Source organism: Epinephelus moara, chromosome 7, assembly GCF_006386435.1.
Source record: "Epinephelus moara isolate mb chromosome 7, YSFRI_EMoa_1.0, whole genome shotgun sequence".
Classification (NCBI taxonomy): domain Eukaryota; kingdom Metazoa; phylum Chordata; class Actinopteri; order Perciformes; family Serranidae; genus Epinephelus; species Epinephelus moara.
The window spans coordinates 36,399,834-36,427,234 of NC_065512.1; the positions used below are offsets into that span (position 1 = coordinate 36,399,834).

The 27,401-nt window shown below is 40.0% G+C and overlaps 2 protein-coding genes across 6 annotated transcripts in view; one reads left to right on the plus strand and one right to left on the minus strand.

Moving 5' to 3' along the window:
• LOC126393532 (inactive dipeptidyl peptidase 10-like) overlaps positions 1-11,013 on the plus strand; it is a 95,923-nt gene extending 84,910 nt beyond the window's left edge. The window contains exons 22-24 of the mRNA XM_050049725.1: positions 3,488-3,560; positions 5,565-5,638; positions 7,889-11,013. Of these exons, the coding sequence (XP_049905682.1) occupies positions 3,488-3,560; positions 5,565-5,638; positions 7,889-8,029 (288 nt within the window). The 3' untranslated portion in view covers positions 8,030-11,013. The remainder of the gene's footprint in view (positions 1-3,487; positions 3,561-5,564; positions 5,639-7,888) is intronic.
• Positions 11,014-17,812: 6,799 nt separating this feature from the next.
• The window catches only part of LOC126393530 (inactive dipeptidyl peptidase 10-like), a 318,572-nt gene continuing 308,983 nt past the window's right edge, over positions 17,813-27,401 (minus strand). For 4 of the 5 annotated variants that reach the window (XM_050049721.1, XM_050049724.1, XM_050049722.1 and 1 more), the window contains 5 exons: positions 25,888-25,987; positions 25,426-25,484; positions 24,622-24,694; positions 24,246-24,319; positions 17,813-20,685 (listed from right to left, as the gene is read on the minus strand). In XM_050049721.1, coding sequence (XP_049905678.1) covers positions 20,548-20,685; positions 24,246-24,319; positions 24,622-24,694; positions 25,426-25,484; positions 25,888-25,987 — 444 coding nt within the window. In that variant the 3' untranslated portion in view covers positions 17,813-20,547. Of the gene's footprint in view, positions 20,686-24,245; positions 24,370-24,621; positions 24,695-25,425; positions 25,485-25,887; positions 25,988-27,401 lie in introns of those variants that run through there. The other variant, XM_050049723.1, reaches the window with a different exon arrangement.

The window sequence follows — 27,401 nt, forward strand, 5'->3', positions numbered from 1 at the left end:
TACCATGTAAACAGCAAAAATACATGCTTATTCCTTTCTCTGTTTGATTTGAACTGAACTCACCCGGTGTTTACTCCTGGCCTGACACAGTAAACAATGCTGTCCGACACTTGAATGAAAGCTAGATGCATGTAAACAGTTTATTATGGCATTCAACATGTAAATGAGACACAGGGGCCAATTTTATTTGCAAGTGCAACAACCAGCACTGAGTGGAAGGTCTTGAGAGGAAGTTTTCAGGCACACCTGCTATTTTCATTCATATGAGGGGCATTTTGCAGAGAGGCTGGGTGAAGTAGAATCCAAAATTGGAGAGTGGTGACCATTGTCCTCTCAGTCAGTCACATTTCTTGTCTCATACCTCTGAAACAAGCTTCTCTAGACAATAACAGGTTATTGTTGTCTGGACTGTGTAGAGTGGCAAGATCTGAACACACCACACCTCGTATCTGCAGCTAAAGAAAGATGTTGTCTTTCATAGTTGAGCTTTTGTGTGGAGAGATTGAAAGTCAGATCATGTCACTCAGCTACTGTCAGTTTTATTTTGCAGCACAGTTATCTGAATACATAACTGTTAAACTCACTAACTGTGGTAGAATAACATAAAGTGAATTCTCCAAGATATAAATAAGTCATAAAACAGCAATGTGAGAGGACCTTTTATGCTCATTTTCTGGTTCATACTTGTATTTAGGGTTTCTACTAGAACATGTTTACATGCTTTACCAACTCACTCTCTTCACAACTCGTTAACTTTATCAGTGGACATACGTGTCAAAATATGATGTACAAGATAGCCTCCTGCATCGGTTTTGGACGTTCACAGACAGTGTCAATTGATGCTTGGTACAAGCATTGTGTCTTTTCAAAATAGACTTACAGTGTAGGTAAAAAAAAAAAAACTATTATTAGGTTGATTTCCTTCAGCCTGGTAAGACCATCCTGATGACATTGGGTTTCGCTCTCTGTATCAGTCTGGACTTAGTGCCACCCCAAACACTTTCCAGGAAAGTCCAATCGGGGCCAATCAAGGCTGTAGGTGACAACGTTAAGCAGCTAGTAAGGGGCTGCGTTGTGGTTGATTACATTAAATGCAGGTGGCAGCTTGCAGAACAGTAATGGCTGCTACCGAAGCAACAAGCGCTAACTCCAGCGGTAGTAGAGTAAACACAGCAATAAGTAAAGTTATTGCAGAAATAGAGTCATACCAACAGACAGGAACCAAAGTATGCACTACTGAAGTTTCTCAGAAGAAAAGTTTTTTTCATTGTTCTTGTTGAGTTGAGTACTTTATTTTATCTTTCACAGGAAATTATTTGTTACAGCAGCCATAATTGAACACACATACCTGCATAAATAAATAAATAAATAAAGATAAAAAACAGAAAACGCACACTGTCACCTATGTATCATAAGTGCTCATAAGTAAGTAGTTCTCCTGATTGGATTTGGCAAAAGCTTGATTTATCAATCAATTGGTAATGAAGATGTTCCCCAGTGTTTAGTTACACTGATTGGCTGAAGGAGTTTGTCTGTCAAGATGAGTATTCCCGCCCACTGAAAGTGTTTGGGGCGGAACCAAGTCCAGATTGATACAGAAAGTGAAACAGAAGCTCACATCATCAGGATGGTCTTACCAGGCTAGATTTACTTGGCTTTAGGCACAAAAAGGAACGTGATTAGTTCAGAAAACATATAATGTTTTGGCTTAAAATTCACATGGGAACAGAGCAGAGGGCTCCCGGGTGAAAGTTTAGAGGCAGTGTTAAAAACTGCTGCCAACGAAGGCATATCATACTGCTGTGAAGGGTGTGTATCTACTGACAAAGCAGCGGTATTTGATGACCTGACATCGTTGCTGCCCGCTGCCGCTAAAAGAGGCATGCCCACTGCAAAGGGTGCCTCTGTGCATCGGTCTCTGATGCCAAAATCACTGACAAAGCAGCAGTATATTACAAGTTGGGAGTGAGAATGGGTTGGCTTTATTGTTCAAAAACAACAATTTCCTCATACGGTTTGAGCTGGAACACCTGTCTGTCTGAGGTGCTCTGTTTAGTGACTGTCTCTTTAAAGTCCCCCTCCTGAAAAAGCCCAATCTGCTCTCATTGATCAGTGTTTCCATTTCTTTTGTATCTCGCTAAACCCAACCACTCATCTTTAAGCAGGAATATGATCCAAAGTTGGGGACAAAGGTCACATCAACAGCCAAGATACATATTTCCATGACATTAGCATGTAACTTCATGTACACTGGCAGTATAAGCCCTACCTGCAGCAGGGAATGACTGTAAAAGAGAATAGTGGCACCTTGTGCCATGAAAAAATCACCAATAAAAGCTTCTAAACACAACCGAACATGTTGCAGCAGGAATTTCAGTTAAATTTGGGAGAAATTAACAACATCAGCAACCAAGTTTACATGTTTACCTGACGTTAGCATGTAGCTTAACTTTTGAAAGCCTGGGTTTGCTCACAGGAATGACTTCTGCATAAATGTACCTCACTATTGGAAACGTTGGCCATGTTTAATATTTAATATGAATATTGTACAACTATACATAAAACAGGAAGAAGCATAACAGGAACCTTTATAGCTACTTATGACTGCGTCATGTCACCAGGACGATAACTGAATACTGTTATACAGCAGGTGCATTTTCTTCTTAATGCATAGGATAAATAAATTCTCAGTTCACCTCTACATCAGGAAAAGCGCACATGTAACTAATATCATTAATCATGGCTGCATTCCATTTAGGGTATAACAGCTTCAGGGCCCAAGTTGTGCACATGCTGTCTCACTGACATGGCTTAATGGACCTGAGACGTCGTTGATGTAATCAATTCAACTCGATTTGATTGATGATTTCTCTGCCTTACAATTTAAATGACAAATACTTTTGAATTTGCTGCAGCACAAGACTGCAAAGATTTACTCTTTGACCACCTTAATCTCCACAGCAACATCAGCTGAGGCTCCAGGATATTTTTGAATATCATATTAGTATCAAATTACAAGAAATCAGGTGATTTCCCAGAAATTTTAAATATTGGCCATAACTTTGTTGCATACTCATGGATTTCCACCTTAAAGAACACAGGAGGTATCATTATGAAAATTGGAAATGGCAGTTTATAGTGTTTAATTAATTTGTTTGCACTTGTTTAAAGAATTCCCAAAACACAAGCTGAGTAACACAACACCATAAACAGACGTGGTTAAGAGATATCGGTTCTTGTCTGTGATGGTATTTTACTGTCCGCAAAGCTCTAAAAACAGCTGTACAGTCATTTCACTTGTAGTCACTGTTTAATGATGGGATTCCTTATTTCTAACAGGAAATTCCCACAAGCGGAAGAGCCTAAATTCCCGAGGAACTGGAGTTAACATTACTTTATTGCTAATTACCTTTAAATAAATGTTTTTTAGACAATGATGTTGTTTCAGTCTGTGGAGGCTCATCTTATTGTTTACTGTATTCTGCAGATTTCCAGTCTGCTCAGTAACATCACAGAACTGAGGCCTTTGGACTTTCTTATTATCCATGGCACGGCAGATGGTGAGTATAGGTTCAGGTACAGATATTCTCATAAACAGATTGTGCAAATGTATGCAATGACTGATTTTGGTATAGAAAGTGTTCTGGTTTACATTTGTATTTTTTTTGGTAGTCTGACAAGTGTTGACCAATCATGTTTGAACAGCAGGCAAACAGTGTGTGTGGAGAGGCAGTGTGGGTGGAGATGCAGAATGCATTGGACGAAATTAAAATCTTGAAACCCATCAGTGCTAGTCTGATAACGACTTGCTTTATATTAGGGTTTTTTGTTGTTGTTGTTTTATCTGCATTCATATGCAGATGTATGTTATGTGATGTGTGAGACTGGCAAAAATGACCCGATACACTGAATTAGCCCAAAATATTGGCCTTCTCCCACAGAGGCTTTATCATTGTCAGACACTTTCCGATGGGTTTAGAGATTGCGGTACAGACAATAAAACAGATATGTGAATTTGTTAAAGAGTTTTTTCACTGGTTAACTGTTAAAAGTCTTGTGCCCAATTTGAATTTCTTATCTTTATCCTTACCCCTCATGTGCCATCGTGCCCCTTGGAACAGAGTTACAAGGGGTCGTGGCTGAAATGTTCCCCTATGAAACAAGACAGCCCTTCAAGACCCTGATACATCATCAGTAGTCATAGATAGCATTTATGTAAACAGAAGCGACAAGTTTGACACTGGGCATTTTTAATATGCCTTCTTCTGCTGTGGTGATTTCTTCTGCGTAGTCTATAGGCAACGTTTTGCTTTTGTCAGCATCAAAATTGGAGAAGTTAAGAAAAAGAAAGGGTCTTCAACACTAGGAATGTTGGTAGATACGTTTATGGGATTGACTGCAAACAAGTTTTGGGGGTGTTTGCCTAGCTACCAGTGATGGGAATAACGGCGTCATAAATAAACAGCGTTACTAACGCAGCTACTTTTTGCAGTAACGAGTAATCAAAAAAGTTAATGTCTCCCCCATTATAACGCGGCTACTGTTACTCACAATAAAATGCTTTACTTGAGTTCACTGAAGCTCCTTCTCAGTGGAGCTCTAAAGTTTTTTTTCTTTGGTGAGGGGGAAGGGAGGGAGAGACAACCACGTAAGTGATGATGATTGGCTTAGGGANACTGTTACTCACAATAAAATGCTTTACTTGAGTTCACTGAAGCTCCTTCTCAGTGGAGCTCTAAAGTTTTCTCTAGAGAGCTCTAGAGTAACGAGTAACTATAACTAATTACTTTTTCAAAGTAACATTCCCAACACTGCTAGCTAGCCTATGACGTTACTTACATAACTGATGTTAATGTTGGATCTACTGGTTTGTGATACACAACACATAATGTCAAATACACGGCCATTTATTGATTTGTATGCTAATTATCATTACACTCAGTGCGGAGTGTCCTTAAAAAAAAAAACTCAGTTTGGAGGGCCACGTAGCCTCAACACTACGCCCTACTTCTCTATTCCAACAAGAATTTGGACATCCTACCCATAGGCGCTAATGCACAAAATTTAGGGGTAAGGTAAGTAGTAGGGGTATTGGGATTGTTGAGAGTTGATCAAGAGTTATTTTGTGCCATTAAACACTTGTACCACACTGTTTTAAAAAACAGTTTTTCTTGGCCTTAGTCTCTATATTTGAAATTGACTTTACTTCTTGCAGCAAATGTAACAATATACTATAAATACCATGTGCCATTTTGTTTTCCTTGATTATTGTCAACCCTAAGAATGACAAGATTTTACATGCAGAAACCTTTCTATGTTCAGTAGTCTTACTGTGCATTGGATGGTTGGTTGGATGAATGTGGCAATCTTGTTCTGGAGCTATGTGGTTTGACTACATCACTGTTCCATTTCAAATGTAACTTGAAGTGACTTGTTGCAAATATGATTTGCAGGGCACAGGTTTTGGCACTACAGTTAATTTTCATTAAACTCCCAACTGTGGAAGTGTAATGGGCTGAGAAGTTGTGATGAATTTTTATGTGCATTATCTGTCTCTTTTTCAGCCACTGTTCATTTCCAGCATTCGGCTGAGCTGGTCAAACTGCTGTCTGCGTCAAATGTTAACTACACTCTCCAGGTGACTGCTGCCAGTTCTTTTCTGAGAGACAGTCTATTTCATTCAACCAACAAGGGGAGACCTTCACACAAGGCTCATTTATACTCCCTTTACATATGAAAACAGATATGTCCGTTTCAAACGTTAAGGTCACTGCCCTCATACTGCCATAATACCTTTGTGATGAGATAGATACAGCCAACAGATGTCACTAGAGGGCAGAGTCAAAAGTTTAACACAATAACAAACATGGTGAAAGTGAATAAGGTCGTAATACTGTAGGAGGCAGCATTGTAGATGGTGGTGTGCAGCCATATATACATCATAACGTGGACGGAGAATTCTTTTCACTGTTTTCACCATATATCAGTATGTATTACTGATTCATTCCACTTCGCCATTATTTAAATTTCGTCATTGTTTACTATATTCGTATCTTGCTTAAATGTTACACTGCCTCCACAATCTCCGTTTTGTCAGTATCCATAAGCTCTCAGAAAACGTGCACAAATATGTACAAAACGAATGAGGACAGAAGGCTCCATATGTCTATGTCTCTGTATCTAACGTTGAGCATAAATGAGCCCTTAGTCAGTAATGTAGGTGAAAGCCTCCTAACTACGGCAGGGTTAAAAAAAAAATTGTGTGCATATGAAAAAGCAGAGAGATTATCTGGTTGTATTTGTATTGTTTTCTTGTTGAATCAGATGGTTCTTGATTTTACAATGTTGTATTATGGCCATTGAAAGTACCAACAAAAAAAAACATATGGAGCTGGGGGAGGAGGGTAATATAACCCAGAATTTCTGAGATTAAAGTCATACATTCGTTATGTATTGATTCGTACTTGTACTCGTCGTCCTCCGCTTATCCGGGTCCGGGTCGCGGGGGCAGCAGCCTCAGCNAAAAAAAACATATGGAGCTGGGGGAGGAGGGTAATATAACCCAGAATTTCTGAGATTAAAGTCATACATTTGTTATGTATTGATTCGTACTTGTACTCGTCGTCCTCCGCTTATCCGGGTCCAGGTTGCGGGGGCAGCAGCCTCAGCAAAGAAGCCCAGACAGTCCTCTCCCCAGCCACTTCCGTCAGCTCTTCCGAGGGAACCGCGAGGCATTCCCAGGCCAGCCAGGCGATGTAATCCCTCCAACGTGTTCTGGGGCGGCCCCGAGGTCTCCTCCCGGTTGGACATGCCCAAAACACCTCCCAGGGGAGGCGTCCGGAAGGCATCCTTACCAGATGCCCGAACCACCTCAACTGGCTCCTCTTGATGTGGAGGAGCAGCGGCTCTACTCCGAGTCCCTCCCGGATGTCCGAGCTCCTCACCCTATCTCTAAGGCTGAGCCCAGCCACCCAGCGGAGGAAACTCATTTCGGCTGCTTGTACTCGCGATCTCGTTCTTTCGGTCACTACCCAGAGCTCGTGACCATAGGTGAGGGTTGGAACGTAGATCGACCGGTAAATCGAGAGCTTTCATTTTTCATAGAAAAGTACTATAAAAGTATCCCAAAATAATCTTATTGCAGCTTCTTATGTTGAAATATTGGCAGTTTTACACACTCTCCCATGACAGTGAACTAAAACCCTTTGGCGTGAGTACGAAACAAGACATTAGATGACGTAATTTTGGGGTTTGGGTGAGACAGACCAACATTTTTCAACATTTTAACACATTTTTCGATGAAATGATTAGTCGACTAATCGAAGAAATAATCGATTAGTCGACAATGAATATAATCGTTAGTGGCAGCCCTACTGCTGACGCCACCCCAATCCGCCTGTCAATCTCCCGCTCCATCCTACCCTAACTCGTGAACAAGATCCCTAGATACTTAAATTCCTCCACTTCCCCCGCGCCCCCGTTTTTTTCTTGTAAATTTATAATTTTAATCTGGGAAATTGTTTTGGTGGAATTTTACCTGCCTCCCTCAGCCCAGTGTTCTTCCTCTGCTTATTATTATTCCTTTTAATTACAATAGCCCTAATATAATACACTGTCATATATATATATATATATATATAAAATAATCTAAAATGTAATATATATATATATTACATTTTAGATTATTTTATTCAGGTTAAGTTCTTGTATAAGTGCTTGGTTTAAGAAAAAATGCCAGACTATTTCTTTAAATTGGAGTTTGATTTCACCCTTGTGCCACTGCTGTGTGATGTCACTACTGTCACATTTAGAATCTAAGCTTAATTGAAATGATAAAAAATTGGTAATTAAATAGATAACACTTTGTTTTCTTTTTCCTGCTGTCTAGATTTTCCCAGATGAAGGACACAATATTGTCTCCACCAAGAGCCAACACTACATGCTAAACTCCATGCTCACCTTCTTCAGGCGCTGCTTTGAAGAGGAGCAGGTTATTGTTGTCCCGCAGACATCTAAAGAGGATGACTAGCCTGTAGAACCTCCTGCGATGAGACATTTTAGTGAAGAGTGTAGCAATTGTTTTCATGAGCCAACAAAGAGAGGCTGTGTTTTCCTGAAGGGCTGCTATCTGTAAAAGCACTCCATCAGTATGTAAGATTTGTTGCATCACATTTGCCAGGACAGGTGTATTGATTCCAGGGTTGTGGTGATTAAGTTTTAGAATTAAAAAGATGGTTGTATTGTCCCAGTGTTCCATGTAAGCTTCAGATTATAATTATTGTTTGTATTATGTTTGTATCATGTACTGAGTACAGATGTCAGGGAATTGAAGAAACTTGTATTTTTCCATTTTAGAGTATAATTTTTGCTGACTGCTGTAATTTACTGTGAATATTTCTATTTACTGCAAACAAAATAATTCCACTTAACTTAAGAAATCATATCACAAAACAATTTTTGCAGGTGCCTTTACCTCATTGCAGTTGTTATTTTCCAACACTATAGCCAACACAGTGTTCATAGACTCACAGTAATTTCCAATTAGATGATAAAGATTAAACATTATCAGGACTGAGAATTACCAGAGCATCTGCATCTCCAGTGGTGGTTGATTGATTCTTGATTTCTTATCTTGTTATAAGGCTTTTACAACCTAAACAAAAGTATTGCCATTGTTCTTTTTTTTTTTTTTTTTTTTTTTTTGCAAACCTACATTACATTTTGTTTGTCATTACATAGCAGACGTGTTGAAACTTTACATTTCAACAGCACTGTAGTTAAAGGTCCAGTGTGTTGGATTTTGGAGGATATATTGGCAGAAATGGAATAAAATGAGTGTAATTTCTTTAGTGCACAATCAACTGAAAATAAGAACCTTAGAATAGAACAGAATAGAATAAGAAGAGGAGCCTAAGAAGAAATAAGAACTCCTTACCTTAGAGTGAGCTGTTTATATCTACATAGGGAGCAGGTCCTTGTTTTGGAGATCGCCATGCTGCACCGCAATGTTTCTACAGTAGCCCACAACAGACAAACCAAACACTGGCACCAGAAAGGGCCATTTGCATTTACACTTTTTTGTGTCTGCATCTGCTGTTAGAAGCCTATTTGCAATGAGCAGCATTCAAGTTTATAGTGATCCAATTTGGTTATGTGAGGAATAACGGGAAACAGCAGCTTAAGTGATGGGAGGTAACTACAGTACCTAAAAATGCTTGTTTGTCAGCCACTATAAATTGTCATGATGTACCATTTCTTTGGCTTTCTCGTAGTAAACCCTCAAATATCTAATCCCATGTGTTTTGAGTATCTCTCTCTCTTTTGAATTTGTAACTAGAAAACTCCTTTATTCAGTGTTTTTACCAGTTTAAATCGCATGGTCCATTTAATTTTAAGAGGAGGAGACCTCTGTGCATAATTCAGCTCATGGTAAAAATACATTTTAAACAATGATCACTGAAGGAATTCTAACCAGGAAAGGTTTTAGCTGGTTGCAACCTGGATGCCACCAAATCCCCCTAAATCTTACACACCCCACCTTTACCATGTGGTTAGGTTTAGGCACCAAAACCACTTGGGAATAGGAAAACATAGAAAGGATAATGTTTTGATTTAAAACACAGTTCTGGGAACACAATCCCCCGTGGCGATATGCAGCTAAAAAAGACACCCAGGTTTGCTGCCACCAACACAGGTGGAAATGCCGCGTTAAATAACAGCCAATGTTTGTTTGTTGGTCTAGAACAGTGGTCTGCAGCTTGGCAACTTTCTCGCCTAGGTGACATGCCATCCACCATCCCCTTCACCGCCAGAAGACAAAGTCAGCATATAGTCTGCGTCACTTAAGAAATGTTAATATGATATGTCTGAAATGTGCAAATGTAATGTATTCATGGTTTGCAGGAACTTAAAATGCAAACATTTTCCTCTGGCAACTGGGTTTTACGTAAAACTTGAGCTCCACTTAGACTGGATTTACTTCTCTAGGGCAAGTGGGAAGATTTTAACAATACCTGCACTGTTCAGTGATTTATATCCTGTCTGGATGCTGGGTTGTTTTCCACACCCAACTCAGCAATATTTACAACTACAATTACCTGCAGTTTTTCACTAAACTCGCTGGTCCTTCTGTAAATTAAATTCCACCCAGAGCGACATCCTTGTATTTTAAAGCGGATCTCTGAGATTTTTCACTGGAAGAGCTGTTGTCCTCCTTCTCTAGTGTTTTTTTTTGTTTGTTTGTTTGTTTTGAAAATGGAGTGATTCAAAAATGGGTTTTTTTTGCTAATCTGAATGCAGCAAGTCTACACTGACAAGTATTAGCATTTCATTTTGCAATGCACCCATGGATGTACAGACAACTATCACTGGATAACTGTGATACTGGAGAAAATTACAAGTTCTGAAGCGCCTTTTTTCTATTATTTCTAAGTGGATTTATGAATGAGATGGACATTGAGTTATGACTGAGAAGGAGCACGATTTTTTTTACTCAAATTCACGTCATGCAGTATATTTGCCTCCCTTTCAACTCTCTTTTTGGCTTTTTCCCACTGAATGTTCATGTCTATTACATACATTAAGGAATATTAGACTTTATAGAGACCAGATTAGAAACTACATTGCTTTGATACAATATTCCCTTCATAAATGGGTCCACTCAAAGAGTTTTTTTTATGATAACACTTCTTTTGAATGTTTCTGACTGACTGCATTCCTCAGTGTCACATGTAGTGTTTAACATCCCAAAATGTGAAAAATGTTTGAAATGGGCAAGAAAATGGAGAAACCTAATAATACCAGTTTACTCTGTACAGTGTGATTTGTCCATAACCAGACTCCTGTAATACTGTATGATTACCATGTCCTTCCTTGAGTAGGATGTAGCAAGCCAGATGATTTTTGATTTTTCTGACCATGATCCTGTGCTGCTTACACCTCTGCACTTGCTCTATTCTGTCAAACTGCATATATACTGAGATTTGTATATTTGGGACAATTTATATGCTGAAATAAATTAGTAAACAAGACAGTGTTTCATCTGTGTGTTGCTTTGTTTGTTGTTCTGCTTAGAGGACAAAGCAATAAAATGAGGATTTCATTTAGAGGCTTATCTGATACAACACACCCAATCTTGATTTAAAGGTGCTGATGGTGCACCAGTGACATACAATGCTTAGGGGTAGCAGCAGTGACAGACATTATCTTGTAGTTGCCTTCAAGTCAAAGCCACAGCCTGCTGCAACGTTGTTGTTTGAATGCTGCTTTAAATTAAGAGTTTAAATATTGATCCCACTACCCTATCACCAGAAAAATGTTGGCAGTGTACATTTCTGCAAACCAGCAACAGCACCACAGCATCTGCATCTCCAGTGGTGATTGATTGATTCCTGATTTCTGATCAGCTTGCTGTAAGACTAAAATACATCTGCCAGTTGGTGGTTATAACAACCCAGTGGCTAGAAAAAATGTTGGCACTGCAGGATTCTGCAAACCATGGGTATGTTACATCACATCTGCATGTTATTGTAGCCAACGTGTTGACTTTATACTTTATTTCTCAGTAACACTGTGGTGAAGGTGTGGTTAGGTAAAGGCACAAGAACCTGAAAAAGCAGGGATGAGTCAGTGAAAAACACCCAGGTTTTGTGGTTTAAACACTGCTGGAAACGCCATGATGTGCCACTTAAAATGCCACTGGGAAATACTGTGATGTTCCCATGTTCAGTTTCAAAATTATGCTGGAAAATGCTGCGAAGTGTTGCTAAAAGTTGGGTGGTACAAAAGCCACTGGAAAAGCAGGAACAGGTCAGTGAAAAGCACCCAGGTCTAGTGGCTTAAACTTGCATTATGTTGATAAGAAATGCTCAGCTTTGGTGGTTCTAACACCGCTGGGAAACACAGAAATGTTGATTAAAAAAACAAACAAAAACAGGTTCAGAGCTGCAAATGCTGCTGCCCAAAGTGCTGCTTAAAAACTCCAAAGTTTGGTGGCAAGAAAGCAGCTGGGAAAGCAGGGACAGGTACAGTAAGTGGAAAAAAAAAAAAAACAGGGTTGGTGGCTCAAACGCTGCTGGGACAATCTGTAACATCCCACTAAAAGCACCCAGGTTTGGTGCCACAAATCCTGGTGGAAATGCCAATAAGCGTCACCACTGGAAAAAAAATAAAATAAAAAATTGGGGCTGATTGTTTTTGTCAGTCTCAAACAGTGGTCTTCAGTGGTCTGCAGCTTGGCAAGCAAGGCGTCACTTCAGCCACCATCCCTTTCATCTCTCAATGACAACGTCACTTACACTTTAGACATGCTGATATGATATGTATGAAACATACAAATGTAGTGTACCCGTGGTTGTAGAAACATCATTAAAAAGACATCAAATAGCTGAGTGTCAATTATCTATCAATAACTACTAGAACTAAGGGCTTTACACCCAGATTTGCTTTTATATCAACCCGGTCTCACTGTCAAAACAACACATAAGAAATCTGGGCACAGTCATTTGTTGTTTGCTAAAAGTGGTTTAATCAGGGGTGGCTTAATTAAAGAGATGCATCAATGATGATATGAAAATACTGACATAATAGGAAAGTTGAATAAAATGAAGAGTTGTGATACCATGAGCTGTACAGAAGTATCCCCATGATGGAGTCTAGATACTAGTGGTGGTGGTGGTGAAAAGCTATGGCTAAAGATCTAATCTGATGAGATGTGGAGCAGGACTTGTGATGAGCTTGCTGGAAAGACCAGCTGGGAAGGCTGGTTGTGGACGACTGGAGGTGAATGGGGTGGAGGAGGGTTGCATCGATCTGAGAGTCTGAAATGGCAGCTGATAACAGCAGAGAAAGGAACATTTTTAAACTTTGACAGCAGCATGATGATTAGTGGCAAAATCTGATTGGTTTAACTGAAAGAGCGAACGCCCTCAGTCAGCTGATTAAGTCAGAAGCTCGAACAGAGACAAAAAGAGAGATGGGGAGCATGGAAATAATAAATAGAATAAGCATGAAGATAGTCAGACTTTCTGATTGAAATGCTAAGCTTCATTTCCAGTACCTAACATCTCCAAAACCACAAATAGTCTATTTTACATCTCTAAAATAAGCTAATACATCTTGACTCCAGCTCTGTACTTGACACACAGACATGAGATTGATATCAGTCCTCTCATCTCACTTACACAAAGAAAGCAAATAAGTGTATGTTGAAGTGTTGAAGTGTTCTGGATTAAAGTGTGACAGTGTATCTATCCTGCTGGGAGCTAAGTACAAATGGGGAAGCCTCTCACTCAACTGAGAGTATTTGAAATAATATACAGTTCAATTTACCAACAACACATAGTGAGATATCCCAGAAGAACTGGCTCTGTCTTTGTGTTTACGCACTGGAAGTTGCTGTCTCAGGAGATGTGCATTGCTCTATCCGACGTTTACACAGTTACAACATTTGTTTGGTCTTTTAGCTGTAGCACAAAAGAAAATGAGAATTGTGTAACAGTATGCAGCAACAGATCAGTTTGGACTATGGGGGGGAAAATCTGATTATTAACAGCATTAGTCTAATCTCATCAGTTAATGGCCAGTTTAACATCTGACCAAAGGACAGCAGTCACAAAATAGCCTTTTGGCTAACATCAGCAGATTTATTGTGATGTTGAATAATATGCATTGCCCTTGTAGAAATACATAAAGAAATTCGAGAGCATGGAGTGAACCAGTCACATAGCTGAGTGTCAAGTTCACTAACAAACTTCAGGATGATGTTCAAAGTTCATTCCTGACTTTGGAAACATCCGTTAAGACACACAACGTCACCAAAGTAAATGGGAATTTGAGAATCTATAGTTCAGTGACATCTGACCAAACTCATTCTGCTGATGAAGACCATGTAATTTGACTTGAAGCTTCAGAACAGCTATTTAATAGACATTATGGTGATATTGTTTTCTTCAAGATGTCTGGACAGAATTCATACTGGCAGACACTGATAACTGCTGACAAGCAAATTGCATGGAGTCAAATTCCATGTCACCAAACAAACCCAGCCCATAATCTTGATTTTGAATCCAATTGCACGCTTCAAAAAGGAAGTGTGGAATGTTTCAAAGTTCATACAGGTGTGCTTTTGTTAGGGAGCAGAAAAGTTCAAAATAGAAGGACCCAGGGACTCTCCTGGCAAAAAGTTAAAAGCCTTTAATCGGATGGCTTTAATGTGTGCTTAGTGCACTTTAAAGAAGGCTCTTTGTGCTGCTATGCATACATTGTATCCCAATTTTATCTCAACATGTACCAGCATTATTTATGTATTTAGTATTTCACTATGAAGTAGACATCTGTTTACCATTTTGCCAGAGGAGTGCCTCATTCCTTTCTTCTTTTTTGTACAAATTACATGCTTACTGTAATTACCACTTGAGTAAAATATATGTTTAGATATTAGTTAGTAAGAGTATTTACATAAGTAGCTGCTGGTTAGGAACTGAGCAGGACCATTATGTATGTGGGAGACTGTTTCTTGGCAGCGTGTAGTGACTTCCTGGAGTCACTGCTGGTTGCCTGGAAGCTTCAAGGTGACTGCTCCAAATTTTTTTTTGCATATAACTCCCAATAAAACCACTTTTTGTTTTTGCACTTTGGTTTTTGTACAGGTACAAAACAGATGTGATATAGTGTTAATCATAGACTGTATAAAATAATGGACATACCGTCACCCATTGTTTGGTATTTTGGCTGTTGCCGTCCTGGCTTTTTGGAGCCAAAAGTGACCGTATTTGAATGAGAGGGTGGAACTTTGGAGGAGCGAGTGGTGGATCTGAATCATGGACAGTGGTGACACCTAGCAGACAAGCTTTCACCCAAAGTGGCTCCACCCTTAATTATACATTACTTTAAGCCCTGATAGTGAGTTATAGAAAATTTCAATACTGAATGTTGAAAGTAGCTTAAGAAATCAAATCTTTTTTCTGTACCAGGCTGTAAACATGTTTATTTCTGCTGTAAAGTTGGGAATTTAAACATGGGGTCTGGGACTGACTCACTCTTGGAGACAGCCTCAAGTGGCCATTTGACGAACTGCAGTTTTTGGCATCTCTGTGTTACCTTTATTCATCAGTCTCTAACCCTTTTCGACAGCCATGCAGCTGCAACTTCACACAACTTCTAATACAACTGAAAGCGAACCTAAAACAGTAAAATAAAACAGATATTTAATGTAAAAACATGATGCAGGAGCAAAACTTAACTCCAAACCACAGAGATATAGTCAAAAGCTACAAAAGGACTGAGAGCTAAACATACAGGAGCTTTTAAAAATGCCTTTCTGTCTGGTTTCCTGCAGACAGAGGTGAGCGGGGTCGTTTCAGAAGGGGGTCATCAGAGATGGGTTGTGGTTGGCAAGACATCACCACTACCCACTTGATGTGCAAGCGGCCCAGCTTTTGGACCTACTCTGAAGAGGGTCCATCTCTGACGCAGCTTGGCGTGGCATGGCACATCTAAACTGATCATGGGAACACAAACCAGTGTGGCATGGCTTGACTTGGCATGGCCAAATGTGATAGTTGAAAAGGCCCATCAGGTTGCCTCTAGTTCTTAACTTGAGCTTTAGAGGTGCTGTTAGGCAGATTTTGTTACCTTTAGACAGAACCTGGCTAGCTGTTTCTCCCTGTTTCCAGTCTTTATGCTAAGCTAAGCTAACAGGCTGCTGGCTGTAGCTTCATAACTATTGTGCAAAGAGTGGTCTCCTCAGCTAACATTCAGCAAAGGAAACGAAAAAGCATATATCCCAAAATGTTGAACCATCAATTTAACAATGACTCTGCCTTAAAAGTCAAACCACAACTGTAAAATTGCATATTTCACTTGCACATTTGTATGACACTGGTCCTTCATATCTAGAGCACACACTCATGCATGCCACTTTTCTTGTTCTTTCTGATAATATTGAATAAGCCCTAACCCTTTATGTCATGTAATGTGTTTGTTTATTATCTGTGCTGGTTTGTCCCACTACATTTTAATTCTACCTCTGTTCTTATCTCGCTTTATTGTATATAAGTATTTGTGTGTTAGATTTATTTATTTATTTATTTTTGCACAAGTGGAGTCAATGCTGACATTGTTTTTCTCTAAAAATACAATACATGTATGGCCTGAAAATACATGGACTAAAAATATTTCAATTAGGAGAGACACGTTTTTATAGTAAAAGAATATTTATTAACATGTGCACATAAGAATGCAAAATGTGAAAAGTCTTTGGTGATTAGACCCTGTAGAGATGGTATGATTTATGGAGGGTGATGAATCCATAGTCGAATAGGGAACAACCCCGGGATCTAGACGCTGGTGGTGGTAGAGTTGGGAAAGATGCATGTGAGGAAGATGGAGAAGTGCTGATGATCTGGATGAATAGAAGAATGAGCGTTTGTTGAGCTTGTCCTGGACTCTGGATACGATGGCTGGAGGTGAACGGGGTGGAGGAGGGTTAGAGATGACATGGACATCTTCGAGAGTATACTGACCAGCTGTATTTCCCCTGTAGGCAGTAGACGAATGATGCTCTGGATCACCACTATATGCGAATGGAACATCTATAGCGCAGTGATGCCATCTGCATACGAGAGGGCGACCACACGGCCATCTAGCTGAGCTCAAATTGAATTACCAACTATGCATGCCCTTCATGTGCGTGAGATCGGGGAAGTAGTCAGGCTGATTAGAGGCTGCCCTACAGACTATACATGACATGGACTGAGGCACGTACCGAGCACTGAGTCATGGATGACATCATAGAATTAGTGAATCTGTGATGGATATAGGCCTAATTGTGAAAGACAACTCAAAATACATTAAAAGTGATTATGACCGGGAACCGTGCTTACCAGAACCGAGCAGTGTGTCATTAACTGCTGTAGGTTACTGCGGTCAGAGTGAAAACGTGACAATTGTAAAACAGCGCAAGGATTGACAAAACAGCCCGGCGCGCTGCCAGGACGGAGCTGCCGCCGTCGTAAGGACCTCTTCAGTAAGTTGTATAGAAAAGCGCAAGCAGGATGATCGAGCCCCAGCCATCCTGACCACAAAGTGCCTGCATCTGGTCCCACACCACTAAGGACAGCTTCATCTGCAGGTCATAACTGTCGAGTTCTTGAGTTTATTGCTTGACGCTGGCAGAAATATTTGACTTTACCTTTTTTATCACTGTATTAACGCACCGTTTATGCCTTTTTGAAAATTTTAATGGTTGTGCATGCATTAAATATGTTCCTGTTGTGTACAGTTTGGTCATTAATGGAGGCTGTCTGATTTGAAGTATGTATAAATTATGCAGTATTCCTTTTTTATTTATTTTACTTATTATAATTATTATTATTATTTATTTATTTAGGCCTATTTATTTTTATTTTTTGCAATAATGTTAGAATTTCTTTAATTATTGTTTACATGATCGTCTGTTCTTAGTGTGCATGTTAATTAACTATTGTGGAGGGAGCCGAAGACGTGCCAGTGGCTGCTTCTGTATTACTGTGCATATGATAAATGACAATGTGGCAGGCAGATGGAGGTAGCATGACACTGCAGTAGAGGCTGCGAGACTTATCATTTGGGTAATATGAAGTCAAGCATAGAGAACTAACCGAGAAATTCCCCCTCCGATGCCGCGTGAGATATACAGGCCGTGCTGCGAGGGGATAATGGCAGTAAAACAGGTAGAGTTAGAAATACGCAAAATGAAAGGGAAACGTCAATTTTATTACATTTTATTTATTTATTTATTAGAGAAATAAGAAAACAACTTGCCGCTATTACAGTACTATGGTAATTGTTTTCCAATTGAAATGAGGGGTGATCGGAGAATTAAATAAATCACTTAACAGTAATGGTGCAGTGAAAATGTTTGTCTGCAGCACTGAATGGATTAGAAGGCAGATCATATGAGACACACTTAACATAAAAAGTAAAGGCGGCTGATGACCGGATAGCTTGAACCACCGGCTGTGGAGTGGAGGCCAGCTGCATGTGGAGGCCTGCGGTGATGAGGACGCTGACGATGCAGAGGCTAAGGCATATCCAGGGACTAAAGCAAGGCGTGCGTGGAAAGCTTGGCCAGAGCAGCCGGGGACTGCACATGGCAATCTGGGTGTAAGTATGCAAAGTGTCCCAAAGAAACAGCTCATATTACGTGTAGTTTGGGCCCATATCTTGAATCTGTACGTCACTGAGATCGAGACTGAAGATGCAAACGGAGAATGGAGTTGCGCGTTGACAATACTGACTTATAACAGCAATATTTCCTGAATGGGAGGATGTGATGAGTGAGAGATGATTCTGCTCCTGCTGAGGAATCGCGCATCGGCTTGTTACAGTCAACAAGAGACTGAAAGAAAAAGGTAAGGTGAGTGATTCTGCCTAAAATGACATTTTTCAGTGGAATTCTGATTGGCTGAGAGAGATCGTGGCAAAGTTTGATTGGATAACTAGAAGAGTAAACACCCATAGTCAGCTGATTAGAGGAAACAGTGGGAGTGGGATGGAGAGAGTTGTGAATGAATGAGCACAAAGAAAGTCTTCCTGATTGAACTTACGCTGAGCTTCATAATATAAGTGTGGAAAAGAGGCTCAACTGCGCTGATGACTTCAGATCCTGCAGATTTAAGAGTTTCTGTCCCTCAGCAGAGTTAACATCTGCTTGGCCACGGAGGCCAGTGAGTGCAGGCACTGATTAATGCACGCAGACATGCAGTGTTGAGACAGTGATGAGCACTCTAAACAGACAGAACTTTCCAGCTGAGTCAATAATGTAGGTGCCCTAAAGCCATGACAGACTACAGCTACTCTTTAATGTGAGTCCCAAGGTAAAGAAAACAAATGAAACATTAAATTGAAATCTCAAACAATCAATACTGCAATAAAGGTAGCTGATTTGGTTCTGCTCTAATGTGTGCTCTATTTATCAGCATAACACATTGTTTTTCATAGTCTTTTTTTATTTATAATCATCACTAGAGGACAATCACAATAACCCCAAAACCTCAACCCTGCCCTTTCCCTTTTAAAACAGCAAAAAAGAACAAGAACAAGCATTACAAAATCCATCCTAGGAAGAAAATCAACAGCTGAAAGGAAAACTGAAAAAAAATGTACAAGACATCCAGGTCAAATCAATCCATCCCCATAGACTAAACTATCTATGAGATCTGACATCTCAAAAATATATTTATGTACACACTCTGCTGTATTGTACTGTACAAAATGTGACAACACTTGACACATTCCCTGTAGACATGCAAACACCTTACTGACACTGTAAAATTGTCCATCTTAGTACACCCATTTTCATTAATATCCACTGCAGTTAAGTATTCTTTTCTTGAAATAAGAGAATGTCCAGAAATTGGGGGAATTGTCTCTTGACTTCAAGAAAACTCTTGGATGAGGTGGAGCCACACTGAAAAATCATCTCACACCTTTTCAGAGATTTTAAGAAAACAAGATTAAATGACATATTAAGATGGAGAAGTTGCAGTGTGGCCTGAAACTGAAATTACCGTATGGCCAATATCCATTGTCTTCATATAGAACTCTTAACCATGACCATACAGCTGACATGGTGTTGTAACTGATACTAAACTGACTGCAACGCTGTGTCTCGAGGACCTGAGTTGACATAGGTTAACATGACACTGCTAATGAATGACTACAATTGCCAGCAAGTAATATTACAGTATGTTGAACCTCATAAGGCATTGTACATGTCTACACAAGACCCCTGTACAATAAAGTGTGACCTATAAAGACTGTTTTCATTTAGGGTGGGCGATGGCGGAGGGTTTCTGCAGGAAGTAGCACTTATTCAGGATCGGCTCTGTTGTAGTGAAGTTGCGTGACTAAACATTTTTGCAGACGACTGGAGCATTTCCTTGTGCAACAATACAACAACCAAAGGAGTGAGATCAAAAGTGTACATCTGTGTTCTTTTCTTCCCAAGTGCTACCACAAAGGAGACTAACATGGCAGAATGAGTGAAGCCGCGAGGGAAAAAAGAACCATGCACTTGTGGATGACTGCAGCCCAGAGAGCCTGCAAAAGATGGAGGCGGTCTTCCGTGCGCTTTGCCAAGAAACGGAGCGTCCCGAAACTGATATGACTTTATGCTAGAGGGCAGTTCCCGCCTCAAGTCCTGGCAATGCAAGCGTCACTGTCCTGTCCTTCAGTTATCATTTCAACACATTTATACACCGGCATACATACTCCAGTATACTGGAGTGCTCTCTCACACGCACACACACACACGCATGCACACACACACACACCCACACACTTACATCCACACACACGCACACGCACAAGTACACGCACGCACGCACGCACGCACACACACACGCACACACACACACACACACACACACACACACACAGAGCATTAGCAGCTCTAACCCAGTGTCCATGTCCGGCTAAACACTTGGTCCAAACGTGAAAGGCCTTGACGGATTTTAGCAAAATTCTTTAAGCTCTGCCAAAGGTCTGACCCTCAAAGCCTCCAGCCTATTCCTCCTCCTCCTCTTCATCATCAGGCAGCGGTAGTAACTCCTCCTTCAGACACTCCCTGTAGAAGCTGGTCAGTGTTGCGTAGAGGTGCTGGCGACTCTGCTGAGACAGGAAATGGCCCTCATCTGGGTAGATCTGTTGGTTGGAACGGACGTAAATTAGTGGACAGAGGTTTGGGATGCAAGACTGAGTAAGGGGTGTACACTGCTGCCGTCTGCCACAGTGTATTTTCTGATTGTACTACTAGGGGGCGATCAACTTCTTCACTTATTGATTATTATTAACTCTCACAGCAGCCAGAGTCCACACAAGATATTAACTGCCGGTTGTATGCCTCCACAAACAAGTCTTGCAGATACAGTTTACATCCATGTCTGTCCAGACTCATATGTGACCTTAAATTGACAATGCCTCAAATACTGATACTGCTACAAAGAAGCTACATATTCTAAAACATAGATGCTTCATACACATAATCAACCCTGCAGCACAGAACATCTATACAGTCAGCACCGTTTCAAGGTGGGCGTGGGCGCCCAAGTTTAATGTCACCAATTCAGTATCTGAATGAATGGCGTTGAATAATGGCCAGAAAAGGATTCTTTGCAGAACATAATGCTGTCATAGTGAAGTTGACCTTTCACCTTTTGGATATAAAATATCATCACAATGTCATCACCAAAACCATGTTTTGTGAGGTCACTCCAACCTTGTCCTTTGAATTTTAACCACTAAATTTTAATCAGGTCATCCTTGAGTCCAAGTGGATGTCACAGTGAGCTTGACCTTTGACCACCAACATGTAATCTGTTTATTGCTGACTCAAAGTGGACGTTTGTGCCAAAGCAAGGAAATTCCCCCAAGGTGTTCTTGAGACACATTCACAAGAATGAGACAAACAAGATCATACTGACCTTGATCTTTGACCACTTGATCTTTGACGTGGTCGTATAGTGGGAAGGTGTTAGGGCAGAGAGTGCAAGAGTAGGGTGTATATTTTTTGCGTTTTTCAGACTTTTGCCTACACCAGCTTTGATAAGTGTTGCACGGTTAACTGTCTCATTATCCCTCCTATATCTAAATTAGCTTTGATGACTTCAAGAAAAAAGCAACCTCTTTTTCCCTCGTGTTTAGTAATAAGTTTTCAAGTATTTTTTTTGAAGCAGCAGAAACTATACTGATACAATAGGTCTGTAGCTGCTTACATCCAGTGGTGTAGTGGTAGTCGATGAGGTGGGTCTATTACAAGGTAGACGGGTAGGTTACCAAGTAGGAAGTGGGTATACTCTCCTATATATTCCAATGTTTTTTTGGCAGTTAGATAGGCATGCTGTAAACACCCAGAAAAAGAGGTGGGTATACCTTGTATACCTGCATATACCCTCCACTACACCCCTGCTTACACCCTGTCTCTTACAGTTATAATATTTCAGAACATTGGGAAATGTACTCTCCTCCAGTGACTTATGTATGATGTTAGTATTGAAGTTGTTAAATTGTCTTTGTAGTTTTTCAGGGAAACACTCCAACTGTCTTTGCTTTTGAATTTGATAAGTAATTTTACTTGCCTCCTACCTCCTCTGTTTCATGCAGTTGAATCATTATTTAAAACCATTCTTTAAAATAGATGTAGAATTAGATGCAACCATTAGGCTCTCACTCTGAAGGATCCCATTTAACTTAAGTTCTTGTGTCTGTTTAATGGTGTCAAGAAAGTAAGTTTCTTTAACCTTCCTTAACTGCATAGAAACTTTGTTTCTGAGATCCTTATATATCAGCCCATCAGTTTTCAAACCTGAATTCAATATATTTTCTTCAAGGCTGCATCTCTTGTCTTCATTGGATGTCAGAGGATGCCATTCAGCCAAGGTATAGTCTGCTTTCTATTGTACTTCTGGGACATAACTGTTGTAAATGTAGATATGAGCCCAGAGGTCCCAGAGTTATTTGACATGATTTGCAGTCTGAAACATCAATGTGATCTCATCCCTACTCATCATATTTTGACACTTGGGCAACCTTTTGCATTGTATCTTTACACTGAGGTTGGCAATTCAGTTTAGGTAACAAATCTACTTGGTTAGGATTGGGATAAGATTGTGGTCACATGCCAAATCAGATGACAATATAACGTTGACTTTTAGTTTCACACAAGACACAATCACCGGTCTCCTGTGCTTGATGTATCCATACACCTCCCCTTCCGCCTTCCCTTCCGCCTGGTTCACACGACACGATATCAGCCCGATTATAGCCCGACGCAGTGATATACAGTGTCGGCGTGTCGTATGCATTAATCCATCATTTCATTTCATGTAGTGTGTCATAGTAGACGACCAGCGATACCACGTCAACAGAAAGTCTAGCATGTTTGATTTTCTTACTGTCGTTCATGACTTCTCTCATCACAGCCGTCACTCTGACCAATTGGAACACAGAGTAATCTGCTGCCGTAGACAACTGTATGACAACAACACCCCAGCGTTTTTAATATTTCCTCTAGGGATGTTACCACACAGAGTAAAAAGGTAAAAATGATGGTGTGAAACAGCAGAGGGTTTTTAACAACCTGGTGAGTACTGCCATTAGCATCAAGCTAGCAAAGAATGTTATTTCTTTATAATGGAGACGGACATAAAGTAAGAAAATTAAAAAAATGGTGGGGCTTTTACTCACCACAACTGCAGAGGCTACCAGCTTCATTTCAAACAAACTACATTAGAAATGGTCCAGTTTGTTTGGCCCATCCACCGCCTCCCTCAACCCAGCGAACGTAGTATGAAGAGAATCCACCTAGGGTGGGATTCTCTTCATTCTACGTTCGCTGGGTCTAATGCAGTCACTAAAGGGTGCCTCTGTGGGTCAGTATGTGATGCCGAGGGCCGCTGACCAAGCGTTGGTATTTGTGGAGTTGGGAATGATTTGGGGTTGTCTATGTCCCCATGTTTGCTGTCTGTGTCTACTTTGATGAAAACAAAAAATCCATAAAAAACAAATTTTTGTCGTAATAAAATCTCTCACACAACATAAAGTTTTCCTCAAGAGAATGACATAAAAGAATTGCACTGCTCATTGTAAATTATTTTGACAATGTTTCCTTTAAAAAAATCTTAAGGATTAAAAAGGTGGTATATTTGGTACATTGCATGTTTGCTTAAAGGGACATTTTAGTTACTTTGCACTCACCACTTGCGTTGTAGATATTAAGAGAAATGAGGGGCTCCTACAGCTTTCCAATACACATGATTTTATATAAATCACTATAAATAAATAATCCATCATGCTGCCATGTCTCACCTCCACTACGTTGCCTGTATTTAGATAATGAAATCCAAACAATTAACTGACTTCTCTAGATGGTATACCTTACTCTACGACTATAAAAAAAACTACATGTGATCTTACAAACTCTGCATCCAAGTTTCTCTACAGTCTATGATTACTTAAGTTGTTACAGAAAAGCACAACCCATCTGAATCCCCAGCAGCAGTGTTTGCACATTTTATTTGGCAGGTCTGAGTGTTTGGGCTGAGTCAATACATTTTGATACTAAGGCAATTCTAAATGTATTATTTACATTGTTTTGTGTGTGTTGCATATATAAAATGTTTATTTCCATCAATATTTTTAATGCAGGATAGAGGATGTGCCTCTGTGTTTTTCTTCTTCTTCTTTTTTTTTTTTGCAATACACACCTGCATTGAGTAGTTTGCTCCAACTTTCACAAGGTTCTTGACGAGCTCAGCAGTATGCTGAAAGTGGATGTTGGCTGGGAATAAAGAAATGAAGCATGTCAGCAAGATTCAGACTGAATCCTAACTGGGGAAAAAGAAGAGACAATCAGATTCTGGCAGGATGGAAATACCTCAACAAATATAACATGCATGGTTCATCTGCGGATGTTTTGCTCTGGAAATCCCAGCATCAATTTAGATAACCCACTTTTCCTTTTATCTTTTGATTAAAAACCATTTGCCTCATTACGTTGCGGGATTGCATGCTTCTTTGTGCTCAGCAGTGATGCACCACAGATACAGTATTTTCATTCTATCACAATTTATTTTCTCTTACCATCTGCTGTGCCGTGCACCAGCATCAGTGTCTGCTCCTTAAGTGCTTGAACATTCTGCAGCACACTGGAAAACTGTGAGAAAATCAGAAATAGTGGAGAGATAATAAATAGATAGATATGCAAACTGGCATGGTGGAAAGCAATAAAAAGAAAGAAGTATGATCAAATGAAAGCCATTGTGGTAAATTGCATTACACCCTGATTACATGCACACACAGACACTCAATTTAATTTGATATTTTCAAGTGATAAACAATCTCCCATTGACAGTGTTCTCAATGCTTGGAGTATTACAGTTTGTGTGCAAATTTTGAGGAAAAAAGGTGTAAAAGATGGCTGCAGATAGGAAATGCAAAGCCACAGCATACTGAAAGCAATGAATTACTTGTTTGGGACAGATTTGTTTGGTTGTTTACAATCTGCTTGCAAAAAGCACTTTTGTTCTCCCCCACTGCCTTGTTCCTATCGCTGTGGAAAACACCTATGATAGCTAAACACCTCGTCTGTGCGGGAGTCCTGAGAGAGCCAGGCAACTCTTTGCAGCAGCTCATTAAAAAAAAAAAAAAAAAAACCTCCAGCATGTGATCTGACACACTGGCGCACACGGTTACCAAAGAGATGAGTGACAAAATCCTACGGAGCATGAAAAAAATCACAAGAAAAGGTGAAGCATCACTGCCTCTGACTTTGATAGCAGCGCTCAGTAACTGTGGGAGCTTAACTGTAGGTGTGTCAGTGATGTTTCGGCAAGCCGCTTTCAAAGATCAACGGCAAACAAGTGAGGGGAGGTAGTAAACACGCACCTGATATCTGCTGTCATCCCGTAATGGCATGCCGAGGTATCTCTCAGAGAACGCTGATGCTGTGCAAATGAGAAGTGATACATTCTTTAACAGTACTGCCGGTAGACAGTGCTTCAGCTGCAGCTAAGTACCTAAATAAAGTGGAGTTCCTGTCATCCTTAGACCAAATGAAATGCTTCCAGTGAGGAGGAAATAACACCTTGTGTAGGTGTAAGGGCCCTCTGTGTCATCTTTAGACTAAAGATTGCTCTTTACCCTGGTCTTCACATGAGGTGTTTTATTGCTAAAAGCTAAGATACATCTCACTGTTTTGTCAGATGTAAGCAGGTTCTGAAGAGGCTAAAGCACAAAAAAATCATTGTCCATTTTTATATTTGATCATTTTACTTGACTTGCCAGATGGCAAATATGAGGAAAGAAATTCATCATGATGTAAGATTTGTGGAGGAATTGTGTACTCACCATAGAGTTTCCAGTCTGTCACTGGTGACATTGCACACGCACATTTGAATAGGCTGTCAGTAGACTTGAGCATCATTAATGTGATGTACGCTCCATAACCCTGAACAGACAGACATAAACATTCATGCAGCTTTGATGCTAAATCCTTAAAGCCACAAAAACCACTTGAAAAATAACAAAATGACACTGTATGTAACAGTAGAGCTTCTATATAGCCCCATTTTCACCAAGCACTCTGGTACGATACAGTTCAGTTTAGTATGCATTTTTTCCATTTCCATTGTGAAAGTTGTGGATGGTACCAATAGAACCATTCCCTACTGTCCCCCCATTTTTGGTTACCCCTATACTTTTGGTCACCTAGCACACAGATCCGATAATAAAAGGTGGAGCTAGAAACACTGCAATGTGTTGATTGGTCAATAGCAGACGCTGACTCTTGCTCAGGGCTGAGTTGGTTTTGAAGCTTCAAGTATGAAACCACTTTTCATACCAGGGCAAGTCTTACATACATTAGTAAACAATAACAATAAAATGAAATGAACTGCAAGAAGATAATTTAATTCACTGGGCTGACTGCGGGAAACTTTTAAGGTGGAATTTTTACTTGTAATGTTACTCAATGTATGAGCTGACATGTGAATACATCAACACACCTTAAATTTCAACATGACAACTTTGACCATTCCATTGTCTCTCTTGGATGACATACACTTTTAGTAATTAGTGGATCCTCAAGGGTTTAAAAATACAGTATATATTAATTTCAACTGGATTATGTGAACTGCATATATTCTAATCCTCACTTGAAGAAAACAATAGTGTTGTGGTGCGTCATTCCCGTGGCCTCCTCCTGCAATACTAAACCCCCGCACTTGCCTGAGAAGGACTAAATGCACAAACTCACTATTTTTAAATATCCCATTAAGAGCGACTCTCACTGCAGCCTGTTCTATTTTGTTCTGAAAACGTTGCCGTGCAACTCCGTTCTGTGGACTATAAATGAGGTGCAGACTTCCATCAGTGTCACCGATGATTAGGAAATACAGTGAGTGCTGGACAGAGCGGCAGGTGACAACAACTCCACCCACATTTAAGAGTACTGTTTGTGGTGAAAATGCTAAATGGACCTAGGGTCTAGGTACCATGTCTGAAGAGTTACTTTTGGTTTCAAAGGTACCATACTGAAAGTGTTTGGTGGAAACGGGGCTTATGATTAAGGAGGTCTTACCTTTAGTTAACACTCATATTTTAGATATGATCAATATATCCTTATTAACAGGCTATGTACCACAGTCTTTTAAGGTAGCTGTAATTAAACCTCTCCTAAAAAAGCCCACCCTGGATCCAGAGGTGTTAGCCAACTATAGACCAATATCTAATCTTCCCTTTATGTCAAAGATCCTTGAGAAAGTAGTCGCAGACCAGCTGTGTGATTTTCTCCATGATAATAATTTATTTGAGGAATTTCAGTCAGGATTTAGAGTGCATCATAGCACTGAGACAGCACTAGT